This window comes from Atta colombica, unplaced genomic scaffold (genome assembly GCF_001594045.1).
Source record: "Atta colombica isolate Treedump-2 unplaced genomic scaffold, Acol1.0 scaffold46, whole genome shotgun sequence".
In the NCBI taxonomy this organism is placed as follows: domain Eukaryota; kingdom Metazoa; phylum Arthropoda; class Insecta; order Hymenoptera; family Formicidae; genus Atta; species Atta colombica.
The window spans coordinates 1007420-1029055 of NW_017259535.1; the positions used below are offsets into that span (position 1 = coordinate 1007420).

At 30.2% G+C, this 21636-nt stretch overlaps 2 protein-coding genes across 9 annotated transcripts in view; both read left to right on the top strand.

Moving 5' to 3' along the window:
- LOC108691384 (contactin) overlaps positions 1 to 2726 on the top strand; it is an 18410-nt gene extending 15684 nt beyond the window's left edge. The window contains exon 15 of the mRNA XM_018199110.1: positions 2618 to 2726. Within this exon, the coding sequence (XP_018054599.1) occupies positions 2618 to 2707 (90 nt within the window). The 3' untranslated portion in view covers positions 2708 to 2726. The remainder of the gene's footprint in view (positions 1 to 2617) is intronic.
- A 2626-nt stretch (positions 2727 to 5352) lies between these two features.
- Positions 5353 to 21636, top strand: part of LOC108691382 (filamin-A) — a 52926-nt gene continuing 36642 nt past the window's right edge. For 5 of the 8 annotated variants that reach the window (XM_018199105.1, XM_018199108.1, XM_018199098.1 and 2 more), the window contains exons 1-5: positions 5353 to 5717; positions 17106 to 17449; positions 18005 to 18132; positions 19261 to 19275; positions 19974 to 20112. In XM_018199105.1, coding sequence (XP_018054594.1) covers positions 5372 to 5717; positions 17106 to 17449; positions 18005 to 18132; positions 19261 to 19275; positions 19974 to 20112 — 972 coding nt within the window. In that variant the 5' untranslated portion in view covers positions 5353 to 5371. The remainder of the gene's footprint in view (positions 5718 to 17105; positions 17450 to 18004; positions 18133 to 19260; positions 19276 to 19973; positions 20113 to 21636) is intronic. The other 3 variants (XM_018199106.1, XM_018199109.1, XM_018199100.1) reach the window with 1 other exon arrangement.

Here is a 21636-nt window from a genome sequence, read left to right on the forward strand (position 1 = left end):
TAAGACAAAATATTTTTAAATATTATATATTAATTTGCTTTGTTTGAGTGAATATTTGTGAGATTGTTATTTATCGCGAGTTTTTATCAAAATAAATCTCTTGTTAAAATAAAATGTGCGATAAATTTTTGCAACGGAAAAAGAACTCGTTATCTCTTCGTAATGCGTTTCTTAAACTTGATGAGATTTCTTTCTTTATAATTGTCCATATATATAATTAAAACGCGTAGTAAACTTTTATCAGAAAGAATTCAATTCTTTATTACAAAATTTGTTATTATATTATATTTTATAGGTATTATTGTTGCGATTTGAAGAGAGATGGGTAGTCACATAAATCAATTTTTATCAAGTTCAACTTGACGTCATTGTTAATAGCAGTAGCACCTCGCTAGGTACAAAGTGTTTTTCTTCAAAACTCATCGGCCAAACATTGATTTAAATTAAGTATAGTGCACGTGCATTGATTATAAGTACAATATACATAAGTGATTACTTTTCATTTCTCAATTTCTAGACAAAATAATCGTGTTAGATGTAGAAGAGTGTTTTTTATCGCGAAAGTTCAAATTCTAAGACTTTACTGTTTGCAGTGAAATTGTCTACCTTTGAAGAAGGTTTACGTATAATTATCTCATGTGATTGTATTACGATTCATTCGCGACTCGCTCACAATTTATTCGTCGCATTTCGCAATTCTGGTATATGCCTTTGGAGGGAATCAGCGCGGAGAGAGTTTTAAACGAAATAAGGGAAACCTGTCGGCAGTTTTTTGTTTCGCACTAGATAGAGAGTTAGTCGATCTCATACAAAAGAATACTTTCTGCTAAATGAATATGTTTGTGTGTGATGTGATTGTTTTCCGATTATCTCGCAATATCGCGAATTCATTGAAAAAATAGTACTTCCATTCTGTGTAAATTTTGTTTCTATTCACAAATTTATACGGCGCTTGTTTTATGTTTCAACAACTGATATTTTGCTGATTGTGCAAAATAAATTTTAGAAAAGTTTGTAAATATAATTAAAAAAAAAAAAACGGAATTTATTACGAATAATACGTTAAAACAATGTAATCATTTTCATTATTATTGAAATAATTTCTTTAATTAATATGTTGAAAAATCTTGAATTATTACAAACAATTTTATATAAATACATATTAATATAAATTAATTTTATTTATTTTTATTAGAGATATATAAGATCAATTCTTTTCATTTATTTGCATATTATTTGTAGAATTTGCTACAAGAATTAATTTGCTACGCGAATCGTATTTAAAGTGAAAGAATAAATATAAAAATCTCTTAATTCGATGACAACTTGAGCAATTTATGTTCAAGTGAAATATATCTCGAATTTCCTTCTTGACTTTGGAGTGTCGTGATAAAAAAAAATATTTTAGCATCATCACGTCGTCTCGTAATAACTTTCATGTTGATTTTAGATAGCAATATACCTATCGTATTAATATTATATGCGTAACATTAATATTAATTTCATTAATAATATGATAGATATATTATTTATTTTATAATATAATGATATTTTAAAAATAAAAAAAACATTGGAGAACTTTAGATAATTATATAAAAACACAATTCTTATTCACAAAACTATTGATTTCGTCCAGGAAATTGTTTATTGCATTACAATGTCGAGATATTAAAGTGCGAAACATATTACGCTATACATTACCGAATTTATTATTAAGTTATACGCAAATGTATTTTGATGCGGTGTAAACTAATCCGTCTCTCTGTAAAAATAACTTTAATCATGTTGTCCATTCATTGTTCGCAAACAACAACATTTGCGCTTATGAGGCTCTTTTGGATGTAATATCAGACCTTGGAAAAAAGTCACGTATACGTGCGTGTACTAAAAATAACTTGGCATCTCGCCGTGCGCCGAGATTTGTAATTTAACATGCGTCCGATTAATTTTCTATTATGCGCGGAAAATCCGACCGATGGATCGTAGAAGACGATGAAATAACTTTAAAGCAGATTTACTTCTCCTAAATGGATGTCTTAATAATCTGAAATAACTTTCTCTTCTCTTATTCATCGAGATCTAAATCTGAATGCTTTCCAGTAAGAAAATACATTTAAATATACTAATAATAAATATAGAAGAGCGTGCGTAAATAAAAAAAGATACACGGGTCATTTCCTCGGAATGTGTTGCTATTTATAATTAGGTATTTTATTTATGGATAGGCCAAACGCGTAAATCGTATTGAGGCTGGACAGTTTGGTCGAACACGTGCGCGAATCTTTACTCAAGTGAAACTGATCGATTCCGTTCACCTTCATTGGATTGAGTCAATTAACTGCGTCCAAGGAAACAAAAAAATTTTATTAATCAAAAATAATATATCGTTTTCTACCCCCCCCCCTACATTTAAATTTATGTATCTCTACTCTTTAAATAGTTTTCTTCAACTCGAAAATAATTCCAAGTTTTATTTTCCTTTTTTATAAATAAGTCACTATTCTCGATTGCGAAGTTTTGTAGATTTCGATTTTATTTTACGCCGAAGCGTCTTACGTCACACTCGATCAATTTGAACGTCGGCAATCTTTTTTAATCACGATATTTTATTATGCAGGTGAATCGTCGCTGTGAATCAGGAGCGACTGAAAAGGCCCTTCAAGGAGACGACGCTATCAAGAAAAACTTGTCGACAATCGCATCCTGAGTGATTTGAAGCGTTGATCTCCGCTGGTCAACGTATATCCGACGAATCATCAGCAGAAACGGAGTTGCTCCAGCTGATTCCTTGTCAGCATCTCACACACACACACACACACATACACACACATACACACACACGCACGCACGCACGCACGCACGCACGCGCGCACGCACACGCACACGCACGCACCCATACTAAGGAAGGTGCGTTCGATTTGCCGGCACACGTACGGCCGTACAGGTAAGTTCACCAACATCCATCTCTTCTTCTGTGTGCGTGCTCGTGCTAGTGATGGTCACAATACTCTTTCGAACAACTTTGATGTCTGTTATCAATTTTCAAATAGATACATAAATGGGAAAATCAATAAATGATAGATAATAATATATTTATATATATTTATATAAATTTTATTTTTATATTAATTTTATTTTTACATAAATTTTAAATAAATAGAAATATGTGACTTATTTATTTAAAAAAGAATTGAAGAACTCAATCAAGACTGCTATTCATAATAAAATCGATCATTTGTATGAAATATCATTAAACAGTTTTCTCTAATGTTCAGTAAACGATTAAAACAATGTTTCTCTAACGTATAATGATGTTACTTAACAATTAAATAGACTTCTGTTGTTGTACTTAGATAAGCTAACAGGTCTATCATCTGTTATATATTTTATTTATATTTTCGCTATTTTAATTTTCCAAAAATAGTGAATCAACATGTTTTTGAATTAATTAACAATAATAATGAAATTAAGTTAAAAATTAATGAGTTTAAAATTAATGAGTTATAAAATTTCATTTGAATATTCATTGCAAAATCAAAATAAACAAATTCAACAATCTAAATTAAATTCATGAATCCGAATATCAGTTAATATATCAACAAAAAAGCTAATAAACTGATTTTATTTATCGTAATTTTGACATTAAAGATTTTGATATCAAAATAACAATGGATAATTTTAAGCGGCATCTAATAGAATTTTAAAGTGTAAAACTTAAATTTTAAGCTTTAGGTCTGATCTACAATAAACGGAATAAACTTTGTAAAAAAAGTGAGAGTAAAAAATTGACCAATTACAGTAGATTATTTTTCTCACATGGCATTTGACTGTAGTCAATTTCTCACTTATTCTCAATTTCTTACTTATTAGGCTTATGCCTACACATCGGACGCGATGAGCGGAGCGATATCCAATCAGAGCTCTACTTTGCATCATTACGACAAAAAGCAGAGCTTTCATTGGATAACGCTCGTTGTTCGTCGCTCATTGTGTCCAGTGTGTGGGACTTAAAATTTAAATCGCTAAAATTTCACTGTATAGATGCCGCTTTACTCCGGAAAGTCAATTTCCACATGTAAGATATTCCATTCCTAAGAAATATACTCTCAAGGAAGGTTTAAAAAGCACGTGTATATTTCAATATATATATTTCTATATATTTCAATATACGATTAAGGCTTAAACACAATAGGCACAGGCAATAGGAAATAATGAGTCGTCCAATCAGAGCTCTGGTATGTAAGTTTGATATTATATCCCAGAATTCTGATTGGACAGCTCATTATTTCCTATTCTCTGTGCCTATTGCCTGTGCCTATTGTGTTTAAGTCTTTACAACAACCAAACAAGAATGAATTGAAATGAATTAAAATGAATTCAGATTTTCAGAAATATTGATTCATAAATATTAAAATGAATGCTTTTCAATCCTGAATACATTTTTATTCATTTATAGGAATTGCATTTTCTGCATTTCGAATACTGTTCAATTAAAAATTTTGAATAGGAAATATAGTTTTTCAATCCAATTGCATCCAATAGAATGTAATTGAATCCAATTGAATCCAATTAAATCTAAAAAAAAAACCTAAAAAAAGTATTCGCTATTTAAAATACGCATTCGAATAGAAAAAAATTTCAATCCATTTTAATCCATTCTCGTTTGCTAGAAAGGTATATTGAACGTGTATTGAAATGTACGGGTATTGAAATGTAACATATTCATTTTATTTCGTGTAATTATTAATATACAACAAGATATTTGCATATTTAAGAACATTTACGACGTAAATTTCGATGCACGTATACTCGCGTATTTCAGTACTCGTGTATTAAAAATCATATGGATTGAAACATGGAAATATTAATTACACATGTACTCAAAAAAGTGTGTAATTTTAAGATATTAAAGTGTTTCACTCTTATCTTTATTTTTTTAAATACTTAAATGTTTTAGTATAAAATTTTTTTAATAAACAAAATACTATGTATTCGAATTAAAAAATTTTTAATTAAAAAGTTTTCAATCCATATAGTGTTTTGTTTATTGAATAATAAGTTTACAATTAAAATGTCTTTAAGTGTTTAAAAAATGAAAACAAGAATAAAACATTTTATTTAAAAATGAACCACTTCTTTTTTCAGTATGTACATTGTACATGTATGTACAAGTATTTCCAATACACGTTCAAAGTCTTGATTTCTAGTTTGTGCCCATCGCTACTTCTCGAGTCACCAACACAGCTACATTTTGTCTACGTCACTGATAGCACTCGTAACTACCAACACTTGTGATCCTTAGGCACTAACACAGGGGCGCGCACCCCACCACCCTTATCCGTGAGAGCGTAGCAGCGGACCAGCCGATAAAATGAATGAGAGTGATAAGTCAGTTAAGTGCGAGAACTCCGCCGGCGAGGAGGAGGAGGACGAGATGTTCGAGCGCGAGCTGGCCGAGGACGCGCAGTGGAAGCGAATTCAACAGAACACCTTCACGAGATGGGCGAACGAACGGTTGAAGGTGGCGAACAAGCACATCGGCGACCTGGAATGCGATCTGTCTGATGGTCTCCAGTTGGTGAGTCTCATCGAGGTGCTCTCGCAAAAGCGGCTGCCGAAACACAACCAGCGGCCCACCTTTCGTTCTCAGAAGTTGGAGAACGTGTCCGTCGCTCTTAAGTTTTTGGAAGACGAAGGCATCAGGCTTGTTAATATCGGTGAGTAGTCCCATGTGTATGGTGGATCCTATACATCGCAGAATAGATTCGTCCTGTCTTCGTAGGAAGAATTGATTGAATAGTGCAATAAAATGCCGATGCAGTATACTTATTAGTGGGGCAAGTAATTAATTTAGAAAATGACAACGTTTTATTTTCTTATAATAAAAAAATTATTTTAAAAAATATCTATAAATGATTAAATTGTGATAATTGCAGTGCCGTATGAAGTTTTGTTCTTTTTATTAAAGATCAGAAAGGTGATAATTTTAAAAAATAATAATTGCCACGTTATTTTGCATTTTTTTTCAGATAAAATAATTTTAATAATCATTAAAACAATCGTTGTCTGTTAAAATATTTATTTGCTATGATTATGCCATATTCAATTTCGATGTTAATTAATGCATAAAATACATAGAAACAATAGATATATTATGCCTTAAAGACGTTTAGAGAATAATATATCTATTTATGTAATATTCGACAAAAATTTATTCTAATGAGTAAATTCCAAAAACTTATTTTAACAAGTACTTTCTAGTTTTCAATCGATTTTCGAACTTTTTAATTATGATGTTCAGGTTTTTACATTACGTCTCTTGGTATGTTACACCACCACGTGGTAGTTACGATTACCGCGAGTGACGAACAGAGTCTGCGTCGTTTCACAGATTCTGCGTAGATTGGACTTATCGATCCGTAGATTTTTGTACGTCAGGAATTCATAGTTTTTTAAAGAATTCAAGGTTGTATGGGAATAATTATCAATAAAAATTGATCGAATTAATACTTATCAAATTATACTTGTAAAAAGTTGTTATAAAGTTAAAATTTAAACGCTGCGATTTTATTTTGAGTTTGTTTACGTACACAAGTAATACGTTGTAGATGTAAACAGTATGAAAGAAACAGTAGGAAAGATACTTTCTTTTCTTCACATACATAAGGTAAACTTCCCAATAATCGAGCATAAACCTACGTCCGGACATTTAACTTCGTTAATATTTATATGATTATTAATCTCAAATTTTTAAAATAATTTTTAAGTACAATTAAATCATAATAAATTGTGATAGAAAACAACATTTGAAATAATAATAATAATGAGCCTTGTATGAGTGTCCTAACACAGATATATATATATATATATATCCAGTCACCTTATATGAGAAATATTATTCTAAATTTTTATAAAATAATTATGTATAAATAATGTTTTAATATTATAGTAATGACGAATTTATTAATAATTGGATATCTCCTGGATTTTAATTTAATAATATCATAATAATGTCACGCTTTTCATTTAATGAGAAATGTTATTTAAATTAATAGATACAATACAAATGATGTTATAAAAATAATTAGAAACTATGATTAAATGTAAAAGTAAATGTAATTATTTATTATTTGTGAAAAAATTGATAAATTTAGTGAGTAGAAAACTGTATGTGTACTTACATATATGAAGAGAAAAAAATTGCATTTAAAAAATTGAAATATTGACTCTGGAAGAAATTTTAAAGAATGTTTCAATAATCTTTAGTTTTTTTTTGTGAAACGATTTAAATTTTCTAATTGTTATCTTTCGCTTATTACGAAGTTTATTATAATTATATTATAAATATAGAATGCAATTTTAGTTTTAAATAAGTTAAAATTGCTAAGCGAAATCTGTAATATCAATTTCAAGTATGTGCTTGTTTGCACATATTTGATAAAAAATGTAGTCGAAAGCTATAAACAGTGATTCGTCGGTAAAATTTGAGAACATGTGTCATCAAATAATTAATCGTGTGTTTTACTTAGAGATTGATATAGATCTGATCGTTAACGCGTAAAAAGAATATTTCCAATGTAATATCAATCGATAAGATATCGAGCAATAATAAGATTTAATCAAGATGTAAACGTTCAATTGCGATTAAAGTAATTTTCTCGACATCGTCGAGAAAAAATTTGACACAGTTATTCTAATTCTTTTATATATATTAAATAATTATTTAATTTCGCTGCTTTAAAGACAGATTTGAACTTCTATTAATACTATGACAATTAGAGAACAAACAAACAATTTTGACATGTAGTGAAATCTCGTGGTAAAATATTTCTTTATCACTAGATGAAACGTGCGCAGCTGAATAATATGTAGAATATTTCTGCATTCCTGCTTTCGAATTCGGGATCAACATTTTAGAACGTGGGTTGCATCGAGCAAAATAAAAGCAATCGTAGAGCATAGCGAGAGGGTTGTGGATCGATGACGCTCGCTCGGGCTACCCCGGAAAACCAGAGAGTAGCGATGGGATAATGCTGTTCACGTACTTTTTGCGGGTGAACAAACTAACGTTACATCATCGGTCGTTAAATCCTATTTGTCTAAATCTGATTAAAAGTTTCGCTACAATAAAAGACGCAAATTAAATAAATCGATACAGACATTTATAATATAAGGCATCTTTCTCATGTCACATCAATATTTATTCATTCCTTTTAAGGAATATAGAACAAATTTTTTTCTAAAGAACATTATAATATTGATATTCTTTAAGTTCTAATTATTCTAATTATTTACAAGTTTTGTAAGTTTTAGAAATGCATGTAAGACAATGGATTCTATTTTAATACATTTTATTTAAACTTTAATTTGTAAAATTGAAATAAAAAATATCTAAAATTAAATGAGAGAGAAAACTAGTTTTCAAAATTTTCGATGAAATTCTATTGGTTTATTGAGTTTGCAGTATCAGGGGCCGATCACGTGTACATCTTATCAGCTTGTTAAGCCTTGTTCGAGTTCTCGGATCGAGAATGTGTAGCCAATCAACTTGCCGGTACAAACTATAAGTTGATTGGCTACACATGATTGTGAACACAAGCTTAAGAGAAAAATCTAGAAAGCCAATAGTGTCGACTGACATTTCAATTGTAAAAGAACCTTCATTTTTAATTTGAATTTTAATTTGAATAAAGCATCAAATATTGTGAAATAAGCAATTGCTCATTTGCAAAACGTAAACATCGTATAATTTTGATGGTCTTATATATTTGTATTGGAAGATTGATGATTCGATTTCTTACTCGACGGTATTATTACAGTTTGTCGCATCCTTGAACAAGATATTCGACTGGTTAGTGACGCAATTGAATATATCTTCGGTGATGTCACTATGTTGTCCTATATGCAATTGGTATATCGCAAGAGTAAAACGTGCTGATGAATATAATGTATAAATGCATAAACATGTTTCGTGATAAAGATTTTCAAAAACAATCTTTTTCTACAGATTTGAAAATCGTTTATTTATTCGTTTATTTACTCTAATTTATTGACCTTGATATAGATCTATAGGCAGAAAGTAAAAGGATAAATATCATTTATGAATTTGCAATGTATGGTATTATATTTATATCTCTAAAAATGTGTAAAAACTGTTTCGCTTTTATTCATAATTTATTAAATTGTTAATTTATGAACATACAATATACACATATTCCTCAATATACACATACAAGTCTTGAAAATACAAACTATTTCACAGAATAACATTTATTTACCAAAATGTTCTTTTTATATATTTGTTTTAAATTATTGAAATTATTTATTAAATATTATTATTAATGGCATCTATCTAGCTTTTACAAATGTTATTGTTTTTAAAATATAAAGAAAAAAGATTCTTTATAAAAAGATAAGATAAAATGATTAAAAATCAATTTTGATAAAACTTGAAATTTAGAGATTTTTTAATTCTCACCATTACATGTGTGTGTGTGTGTGTGTGTGTGTGTGTGTGTGTGTGTGTGTATTTACATGACTTTCAATAGATTGATCAGCGTTTAAATAGTCCATTACTTCATCTATTTCTTTAATTCAAAATTCTCATTTTACACTAATGGAACCTGAACGTCAAGCATGCATGGTGACAGTTTTCTTGCTCACAATACTTGAGATTTGCAAAAAGTTTGACTTTGCAAAAAGTTTGTATCATTAGTCAGAAGACTAGTATGTCTGATTTTCAACCGTCGCAATCTCGGTCAAGACCTAATCGCAGAACTGTGGCATTAAAGTCGGCCGGTTATCGAATATCAACGGAAGCCATGCTCGTGCTATTATATGCGAGGGGCACCGTGAAACAGGCTCGGGACGTGTCTCGTGGGGCCCACTGAGAAGCAAAAGAAGAAAAGTAGGCGGGACCATGTAGATCAGATGAAGGTCAAGCTCGCCTTGGTACCTCGGATCTCTCTCTTTGTGTTTATTATGTGATCAATTCTCATCCTCAGTCTCTTTTCCTTGCTGATCAAATATGCATCTCTGTCATTGAGCGGAAATGATTCTCTGCATTTTTCTATTCTGTTTTCTCATAAGCTACCTCTCTGGAACATTAATGTGAGGAAGTTAATAAAGGTATTAATATTTCGATGAGTTTTATAAAGTATTTATTAGATGTTTATATACGGAAGACATTTTGAAAAATTATGTGGCTATAGAGAAATGTGTTACATGAATAATTTATAACACAAGATTTATTTAATAAATAGTAAAAAAGAGGAAAATTTAATTATTTAAAATTTAGTTATTTATAAATTTCGATATAAGTAATTTAAAATGTTTTTAAGACGAGCAAAATATGTTACGCGTCTTTATATATTTGCACTTAGATTATGGCTAATATATATTATTAAAAACTTATATTTATTATATTTCTCATTTATATTTTTCATACATAATCTTTCATCTTTGATATAGATAGAGTGTTAAAAGCATTAATTATTTCTTATCGAAAATTTTTTTCTCGATCAGATATAACTTGATAGAAAATTATAAATATGAAGACAATGCTGTTTATATAATTACAATATTTCCGCGCATAATTTACTGGGTATTAGGAGCGATTACTTTCACTCTCACATGCAACCTTGACATTAAACGACTATTTTCTATACGCAATCACGCGAGAGAGTATAGTCCCGCATTAACTGTCTACATGTTAGCTAGCCCTCCAATTTTAGGATTATATTTTGAGAATTATATTGTGTGAATTGTGCTAGATTGCTGCAATGTCAATTCGAATATTAATATCGTAATATTAAAAAATAAAAAACTAACGATTTTTTTGTCAGTCCAACAGAATGCACACAAACCTAGCATAATTCAGCACAATTCTCAGAATACAATTAATTCTAAAAGTGGAGACTAACTTCGCATAGCCGTATTAACTCGGATTTCCGACGATTGTCCGAAATATGTTTACTCACATTTTCACATGCTTATGAGAAATATTTCGCAAAAAAGTAAATATTGAGCTTTAAATTATGTATCAATTTCCTTCATCTGTCTCCTTCATTTTTAGTACTTTACAGACACTAAAAATTTTGTATTATATACATAGTTGTTTCACAAATTCGGATTCAATGTTTACTCTCTAAATTCTTTGGAGTAGACTCTTATTCTAAAGATTGCAGAAAATTGAGCCAGTCTGAAAAAAGAATGGCTCAATTTTCAATCTCTAAGAGTGAGAGTTCACTTTTTAAAACGAAATTCGTTCTAAAAATGTTAAAAAGTATTTTAGATATAGTTGTTCAATAGTTATATAACAAAATTGTTATATAACAAAATATTTTAGCTGTAAGCTAAACGAAAATATTTCATTATAACTTATAACTATTTAATATAATGTGTGAATATATATAAATTTATATTTATTATTATTACATAATTTATTTAGTTCATGTAAAATATTAATTATAAAACTATTAGTTAATATAAAAAATTATAATAAAAAATAATTCAAAAGTGATTGGAAATACTACAATTATATCTGATCGAAAAATTTTAAACTTACATTTAAAATGCAATTTCATTGACATAAATATTTGGAATAATATACTGCCATATATGGTTGACGGACAATCGCATATCTTGACGATCAAAAAGAGTAAATCTCTTTAGCGGAGATCAGCATTCTCTCTGTTCAGTGAGGTAATCTCTCGAGGATCAATGACGTCATCGTCTAAACTCGCAATGGAAGACGTATCTGTTGAAAACGTCATGGATATAAGTATATTCAGCTGAGTCTTTTAAATTAACAAATGACTCAATGTCTTGTAATCGAATTAATTATAATATTGCATGTTATCTTTAAAATAAAAAGAAATCGATAACATAGTCTTATTAATAAGATCTTTATTTACTTGTTAAGGATTAGTATTCTCGCGTTAATTCCTTCCTCAATAGAATTTGTTCGTAATATTGTGTAAAGTGATTAAAATAATAATATAAAAACATTATCAATATAATTCGTTATAATTTATCATTATATATAATCATTGTTAATTTTATATGTTATTATTTTTAAAATAAAAATTATGAGATGTTCACACTTTGATGTACACAACACATATCCAATGAGCGTCTTATAACTTTTATTTTAAGGCTCCTGAGTCGCGGCTGCCATGTTGGAATCATGATGTCAGAAGCGAGGAATGATACGTTAATTTATGCTGCAAGCTATTTGTAAATAAAGACAATTTCGATATATCTAAATGAAGAAATTGCTTTAAAATATCTGTAAAAATGGGCAGAAACTGTCTTTTTCTCCTTTAATAGTAAATGATCGTAAAAGGCAAGTAAAGTGAGCCTAATTTCGGGCAGAAATAGTTTGAACAGCTGTTGAAATGAATGAAATATACGCTTTTACGTATAAAATTCCAGACAGTTTCTGCCTATTTTTAGGACTTTTATAAGTACGAAACATTTTCACAATTTCACAATTAAACAAATAATAACGAAATGACATGCAAATTTCGTTGTCAAAACATCATTTTTTTACGCCTATAAATTCAGCCATCGTAGCGAGGCACTGTATACATACACAAGCACGAGCCTATATACGTGTGCTCGCTTTCGGCCCACTGAGAGCACATGTACATGGGCTGTGTGTGTGAGACCGATTTCGCCACATTTCGATTTCGCCAGGCCGCCGACTGATTTTGAATCGTACTGATTACTCAGGAGTCTTAAGGATACGTTTGACAATTATTCTTAATTTATCTTCATTAAAAAATATAAATTTCTTTCAAACTATCAACTTAGATGAAATTTTACCCGAATAAGTGTTTGCCTTGTAATTATAGTATATATTTATTTTTCTATTTTATGTGTCTTAATTTGACAGAAAATATCCATAGGATAAGATTATATGTTATATTTTATTTGTAACATAAAATTATATATAAATTTAGAATTAAATATCTTCAACTAAAAGTCAATGAACTTCTTTTAGATATCGTTGATATGATTATAATTTTTATATCACATTTTATATCACTTGTCTTATATTTCATCAAACGCAAAAACTTCCTTAATTATTAAATCACTTTTAAGTTTTAATGGTGCCAAACCAAGATAATTGAGTGCAGATAAATTAAATTGGTCATTGCAATTTTCATCTGAAACATGTACCTGCTGCGATTCAATTTTTCGCTTTTGTTTATATATCTTCAATACTATTCTTGTGAAAATTTGGAAATGGCACAGTTTATACGTTTTATCCTAATTCGATTCTATTTTGCTCGTTTCTCTTCTCGAATTCAAACACCGCCGGAAACGACGTTCTCGAAGAATCCGTTTGGAAGTCTCGTTTTACACTACAAAGATTCTCGATCCGAGAATAGATCACTCCGACTACTGTCGGGACCAGATGAAAGAGTAATAAAGATGGCCCGTTTCTGGATCCGTGAATTCTGATTCTTTCTTTTTCTTTTAGAATTCTCGAATTCTTGGAACTTACAATTAATTCTACTTTCGGTTTCTGTTAGAAGATTTTATCATATATGATGGAATTAGACTGTATATTTATTACGTCATCGAATCAACTATGAAGCTCGCTATTCATGTGCAAGTGCTCGAATGATCGTTTCGTTAATACGACGAAGAAATAGATTTTTACTGCGAACAATATAAAATTTAAAGTCTTTGGTAACTGCCCACATATATTTGATTGATTTTTAAATTATTTTTTTATTCCTATGAATTGTAAAATGTAAAATATTTTTTACTGATTTATATGAATTGTGAAACGTTGGAAGATAATCAATATATAATTTTTCTAATATGACTTTTTGCAGCTAGATATAAAGGTAGGTTGTGCTATTAATTACGTAATGCATTGATTAAAATATTTTGATTAAATTAATAAAAAACTCAACAAAAATGACATTTTAGTGAGACTAAACAGAATTTTTGTTTATGATAAATTTTTTTGGCTTCATCCAAATTCTTGTTTTTTTGGCCTTTTACAATCGCAAAATGTTAACGACTATCAAGTTAATTACCATTATTTATTAAGACATTAAGATACTATTAAATCACAAAATTTTGTGATAAATTTTGAGCAATTTTATAATAAATTGATAACATATTGATATGAAATAATATAAAGAGCTCTACTTATTTTCTACGTTTCTTGCATTACGTTTAAAAATAATAGGCACGAAAGATTTTATCTCACTGCAATCATTCCTTATGAAGACGTATAGCATCTACAGCATTAGAAACAAACATTCATTACTTATTGTTAATACCGAGAGGAATGCTTCTTCGACTTTATTGTTCGTTAAGATCCGATGACAAGTAAGTTATTGCTCGCCGAAAAAGAATGAATGGAAAATGGTACAGTAGAAGTAATTCTCAATATCAGTTTTATTAGCGTTTTATTACAAAATTTTCAAGATTTTTACATTCTGTATAATAAAAGAGTCAACTAATTAGTTGTAGTTGATATAACACTTGCATTTTTGCATAGTTATTTTTAAAAAAATTCAATTTTTAAGTTATATTAAATGATTTCTTAAATAAAGAAAATTCAATTTATTAAAATTAATTGTTCGTTTAAATAAAATAACAATATATCATTGAAATTATCGAATAATTCGCTCATTTTTTTCACGGTAAAATTTTGTGCTATATGCGTTCTGAAAGTTTTCTCTATAGCTGCAGACGAGCTCGTCTGTAAGCATACGAATGCACTTTTGCATCGAGTAAAATGCGACTCGAAGGAGAGACTTCGACAATGGGTATCCATTTCGTGTGTTCAAACAAAAGCATTTTGCATTTTACTTTTTTTTTTATGCACATTATTCACATCACCAGGTAACATTGTAAGATAGAAAGCACGCATTGTTCTTTCATTGTGCATTGTAGAAATAGAGACCTAACATTATCAAAATGTCAGTAATCAAGTTTTGAAAATGCTATCGTGCACCATTATTATATTTTGAGAATAATACCTGAATATTATTATTTTTTTATTAAGTATTATTTTTATAATATAAGATAATGTAATATAAAAAATAATATTTCTTTTATTTTTAAACATTTTAGAAGATTACTTTTTGATATAAGGATACTAATATTTATTTACTTGGTTCATTGTTTATAAAAAGATAGAAAGCTGTGAAGTGGGTGGAAGACCGAACAGTAAGCTCGGAAGTTTGACCTGACGGGGTGAATTAGCTGGCGCTTGGCCGGTTCGCGTGTCACGATCACGATAACTACGTTTTTGCTGACATCACTTGGTTAGCTCTCGGTAATTGCTGAAAATAGTTCAGATGAATCGTCACCGATGGCGATTCCTCGACGCGTGAAACAACACGAACTTCATCGAGGGGACAATGTCGAATGCCGGAGGATGACAAAAATAGCCGCGACCGCTCGGATTCGACTAAATTTGCACAACCGAATGCATCTTCAGCATTATTCTTAAGAGATTTACGACAATCGCGAGAGTTGCTTTTACTCTCACGCAAAACATGTCAAAAGGGTGATGCGTTGCAGCTGTTTATACTCGCGAAATGACACGCATGCATATTGCATGTTTGAATTACCAACGTATTACATAAAAAAATTGTGTAATAAAAAATATTATTGGCTATCTTGAAATTAATTAAAAATTGCTGATTAATTTTAGAGATTTTTGTCACAGACAAATCTTCATTATTAGATTGAAAACTTTCACTGTTTATTTTATTAACCATTAACTACAGCTATGAAAATATCCAAGTTTTAAAGTGATATGTTTGAAGTAAGAACAAATGAACCTTCAATTTAAGACGATTGATAGAGAAAGGTTCAAAATTTTTTCTTTACAATTTAGAACGTTATGGTCATATAGACAAGTACAATCCTCTAAAATTTCTTGCTTTGGGTCAAAATGATCTGTTGCTGAAGAAAGACATACATTTGTCGTGTTTCTCTTGGGCGTAGTTGAATATCGCTGCTGATTTATTTACAAGTTGATTATTTCAATTGAAACTAAGTATTAGTTCTCTCTTGAAATAATTAGAGCGTTTTTTATATCGAAGAAATTAAATTGTTCACTTTAATTCGTTATTTCTGCGCACATTCCCGCATTTTAATAATATTATACTTACATGTTTTAATAATACATATTCTAATAACATACATATGTTCTGCTTTTAAATTTTATTCTGATAGACGAAGTTTTGCCAAAAGTTTATACTAACTATAATTAATACCATTCCATATAAAATTCAGATTCTGCAGGTATTCATGATCGGTTGGCAATCGCTCAACATGTGAATCATTGCTCGATGAAGATCTATTAGCACTTTCGTTGCGTAAACACGCAATGCTTTTTCGTTAGCGTTGTTTCCAGACATGCATTGTGAAAGAACGCGACATCTTGATTCCATAAATGCATTGTGGCAAAATATTTCTTTAATAACGCCCACTCTTACTCATATCGGATAATTGAGCGGTGATCGATCTGTGGATGAATAAGACTTTACGCAACTGAAAGGAAAACTCACAGTCAGTGAAATCTCTTCGCGAAAGAAAGGAAATTACTCATGAATAATAAATTTTTAGCTGACAATTTTTATGAATTAAGTATGACTCATACCGTATGTATGTGCGTATTTAGAAATGTGATAGCAATTTTAAAATAAAATTTCTTTTCTTTAAACTTGTGAACTTATTTCGCAGTATCATAAAATAAAAAGAAACCTTTACATTAAATATGATAGTAAAATTAATCTTTCGCTAATAACAATGTTTTGTTAATCGATACTGCTAAAAATTAAGAAAAAGAATTCATAACAAATATAACATATTTGAATTACAGCCAATGTTTCAATATTATCTATCCAACAACAGAATATATAGTTTACCCTTATAGAAATTTAATATTGGAAGAGAGTGATTAATTACTTCTTTTGTATTAAAAACACTGTTCTTTAGTGTTTTTAAATAATTTTTAATATTAAGTTGGCTTTAATATTAAATTGAATTTTTGTGAAAGAGCTTTATATGGAGCTTGCTTACGCAGAAAATTAATCTTTCTTCTCTCTTTTATTTCGCAGATTCTTCGGACATTGTAGACTGTAAATTAAAGTTGATTCTCGGTTTAATATGGACCCTGATCCTGCACTATTCGATCTCTATGCCCATGTGGGAAGGCGACGACGGCGAGGACAAGGGCGCTACCCCGAAGCAAAGGCTGATGCATTGGATCCAATCGAAGGTGCCGGATCTGCCGATCTCGAACTTTACCTCCGATTGGAACGACGGCCGCGCGGTGGGTGCGCTTGTTGACGCGGTCGCACCTGGCCTTTGCCCGGATTGGCGGGATTGGAATCCAAAAGATGCGGTCCAGAACGCGTCCGAAGCGATGGGCCTCGCTGATGACTGGCTCAATATTCCTCAGGTTTGCCGCAATATTATATATTACAATGTATATTCATTCGATTTTAAACGAATTAAAGAATGACGGAATAAAGAAGGCTAGGCTTGATTAATTAATACTACACTAAACTTTGTTAATTGAGAGGATGGGCGGAAAAAAGGCACAATTCTACTTAGGCCCTTTTTCCAGCAATTAGCTTTTTCATGTAATATTATATTCATAATAGAAAAATGACATGTAACTTCTTAAAGACATTACATAAATTTATTTGATATTGTACTCATTTATAATAAAAAAGTAACAAGTTATTTTAATTTTTATTTAAATGTTTGAAGGTGGCTCAAAAATACAAAATATAAATACAAATATAAATAATAGAGAGCATACAGCCACAATAATAGATGTTAAAACGAAAATCATATATTTAAAAATTATCATATAAAAACATAAACTATTACATTTTTATTAAGAGTTATAATATAACATCATAAAAATTAGAAGATATCAATATCGAAAAATTAATTTTTAATCCCATGACTAAGAAACGTTCCATAAATTATATCATTCTCATTGCAGCTCATTAAACCCGAAGAAATGGTAAATCCAAACATCGATGAGATGTCGATGATGACATATCTATCACAATATCCCAGTGCAAAATTAAAACCAGGTGCACCTCTGCGCGCCCGCACGAACCCAAACAGGTAGAAATAAAAACTTTATTTTTTAAAGCGTTATCATGGTTTTATATTATGTATTTATTTTTGTATTTATTCATTGCAAATTTCCTTTGTTTTAAATACTTTATATGCAGGATTGGGTAGTAACTAGTTAAAACGTTAAAAGTTAAAAAGTTAATAACTTAACTTAGTTAATTTTAAATGCATTAAACTTTTAACTTAACTAAGTTACTTTTAAACGTTAACTTTTTAACTTTTTTTTAAGTTAAAAAATTCTTTTATCTTTTTTAAATATCTTAGAAAAATAATAATATATAATAAGATTAAGGATGTATATTTGTAATCTTCGTTTCATATTTTAAGACTATTTTAAGTAATTTCTTAAGATGCTAATACAGCCCTCTGGTTTTTGTGGTTATGCCTTATGCCATAAGCCTTAACCGAATCTACAATAGATATTTTAAGCCTTAAATCATAAGAAATTGACCAATTACAGTCAAATATTCTTCTCGCATTCGATTGTAATTGGTCAATTTCTTATGACTTAAGACTTATTAAAAAGTAATCATTGATCTCATATCTTCTCTATGTGCTGGTTGTTTTTTAAAGTTATATAACTTATATAATTATGTGTTATATATTTATATCACACATGAATAAAAAAATTAAAAATTTAATTTACTTAATAATCTACATTGTATTTAATCTCATTTAAAAAAAAATTAGGACAATATGATCTAAAAAACCATTTTTTTCAAAATTAACTTTTTTTTAAATTTAAGTTAATTCAATATTGACTTAACTTACGTTAAGTTAATTTTTTATTCCTTCAACTTTTAACTTAACTTTATTAATTTTGTAAAGCCATTAACTTTATTCAGTTAAAAATAAACATTAACTTATACCCAACCCTGCTTATATGATTTTTTCATTTCCTAAAATTACATTGTTCACAAAAAATGTTACAATCTATGCTGTTTATTATAATTTTGATTGTTCAAGGGTGATTTGATACGATTACAAATGATCTTTTTTTTTTTACATTTTGATGGCATAGTATTTAGTAGAAATATAAGAGATGAAGTGCGCGCGTAGATCTCTGTTACAGTGATTGTGATTAATTAATCAATTTATTTCATTTCTCGGTCGCAGCATCCCACCGCCGCGGTAAGTCGCGCAATGATCATGTATTGTGACGTATAACGGTTTTTGCGCAATTAATGTCCACCGCCTTGATGAGATCTACCTCTTAACCCAACACTCCTAATTTTTCCTTTGTATATATGTACGTAAACGCTTGATAGAGTAAGTAAACTGCGTAGTGCGCGGTTAGCGAATACACGATTTGCAAACTTCCTGAAGAGAAAACGAGCGAAGGTTTGATTAACGATATGATTACGATATTGATAATAATTTTATAGCTTATCGAGTTTTGCAAATTAGATAGATTTCTTTTTTCAAAAAGCTTCTATCTAAACTATCTAAAATTTTTATAATGAATTATTACTCCATAGAGTGAACTCTCACTCTTAAATCCTTTTTCAAGACTGACTCAACTGTCACTCTTTAGAGTGATTTTACTTTAAAGAATTTAGAGAGTGTGTAATACTATTAATTAATCTCTCTGTACATACGTGTATACGTGAAAGTTTCACGAATTGAACTAACCGGATAATGAGTGTCCGCAAGTCTGCAAAATGTCGCGCGCTTGCAAATTTGTTTTGGAAAAGAACGACGCAAATCGCGCAAAGCAACGCTTGTAACCGTCTGGCAAATGGATTTATTTAACGTATTGATGTAACAACATCGCGGCCACTGACTGGTAGCTCGCAAAATGTCTTTTCTCACGGTATTTTCTTGTGCAGAGTACGTGCTTATGGTCCCGGTATAGAACCAACCGGTTCAATCGTTGGTGCTCCTGCCAATTTCACTGTGGAAACCTTCTCCGCCGGTAAGGGTAACGTTGATGTTATCGTCGATGATCCAAAAGGGAATAAGTTACCGGTAAGGCCCTAAAAAAGCATTTAATCATATATTCAAATATATATTAAAAATATTATATTGGGAGTACAAATTAGTTCGATCCGTTTTTTTGTGCATTTATTTCAAAACAAAATGAATGAACAGATCAATTAAAGTATTGTCCATCGCTGCCTACTTTTTCTCATCTCTCAGGCAATTTTCGAATTCCATTTCGAAAAAATGACTCGTCTTTGGAGGCGATCCAATTTTCGATTTCTGCGAAAGAAGTGAACTGGTGATTTGCTGCATCCTTCGGAACAACTAGTAATCAGAAAGAGCAATATCCGGAGAATACGGCGGGTGTGATAAAACATCCCATTTGAGCATTTCCAAATATTTTTTTACGACTTTAGCGACATGAGACCGAGCGTCATGAAGAAGAATAACTTTATTATGTCTTTGCTCGTATTCCAGCCGTTTTTCTCACAATGCACGGTTCAAACGAATCAATTGTAGCCGATACCAATCGCCCATAATAGAATCACCAGGTTTCAGCAGCTCATAGTAAACAAGACCCTTGTGATCCCACCAGATACAGAGAATGATCTTCGAATTATGAATGTTCGACTGTAGTGTTGATGTTGAGGTCGATGGCAACGATTGACTGGGCTTAGCATAGTATTTTTTCTTGAGGTTGTAGAATATCCACTTCTCATCTCCAGTCACAATCCGATGCAAAAAACCTTTTCTCTGTTGTCTTTGAATCAGCTGTTTGCAAGTGAAAAATCGCCTTTCAACATCTCTCGGTTTCAGTTCATAAAGCACCCAATTTCCTTGTTTTTGAATCACTCCCATAGAATGAGTCCCATGGAATCAGTCGTACAGAAACGGTTGGTTGAGTTACCCCCAATGATTCTGCAAGTTCCTCTTGCGTTTTTCTTCGAGTAATGTCTCTAATTCTTTGTTTTTGAATTTTTTTGGCTGTCCAAAGCGAGGCTTGTCTTCAACGCTGAAATCTCCATCCTTGAAACGTCGAAACCATTCCCTATATGATTTATCAGTTGGAGCAGTGTCACCATAAACTTCGACAAGCATTCGATGGGCTTCAGCCGCACTTTTCTTCCAATTAAAGCAGAAAATCAAAACCTCCCGCAAATGTTGCTTGGTTAACACAAAATTCGACCTTTCAAACACAATAAAAATCAAGGTTTTTATATGAAACTCAAATGATATAAACTGAATATTATTAGCAGATGTTTAACCTCTTTGAAACTGCCAAAATTAGCTGTCACTATGAACCATTCACAACAGCTGGAGCTATCTTTAGGGAAACGGACCGAACTAATTTATTAATTTAATTACTCCCAATATTTTGATATCTTAAAAGATTGGTTTGAATTAAGTAAATTGTTTCCAAAGAAAGATTTAGAATAGTTTTTTATATTCTAAATATTTCCAAAGATTGAGAATAATTTTTTTTACAATTCTTTCATGAATCCGAAATGAGAATTTTTTTCAGTAAATATCAATTGACAATACATATAAAAAATTACATCGATATATATA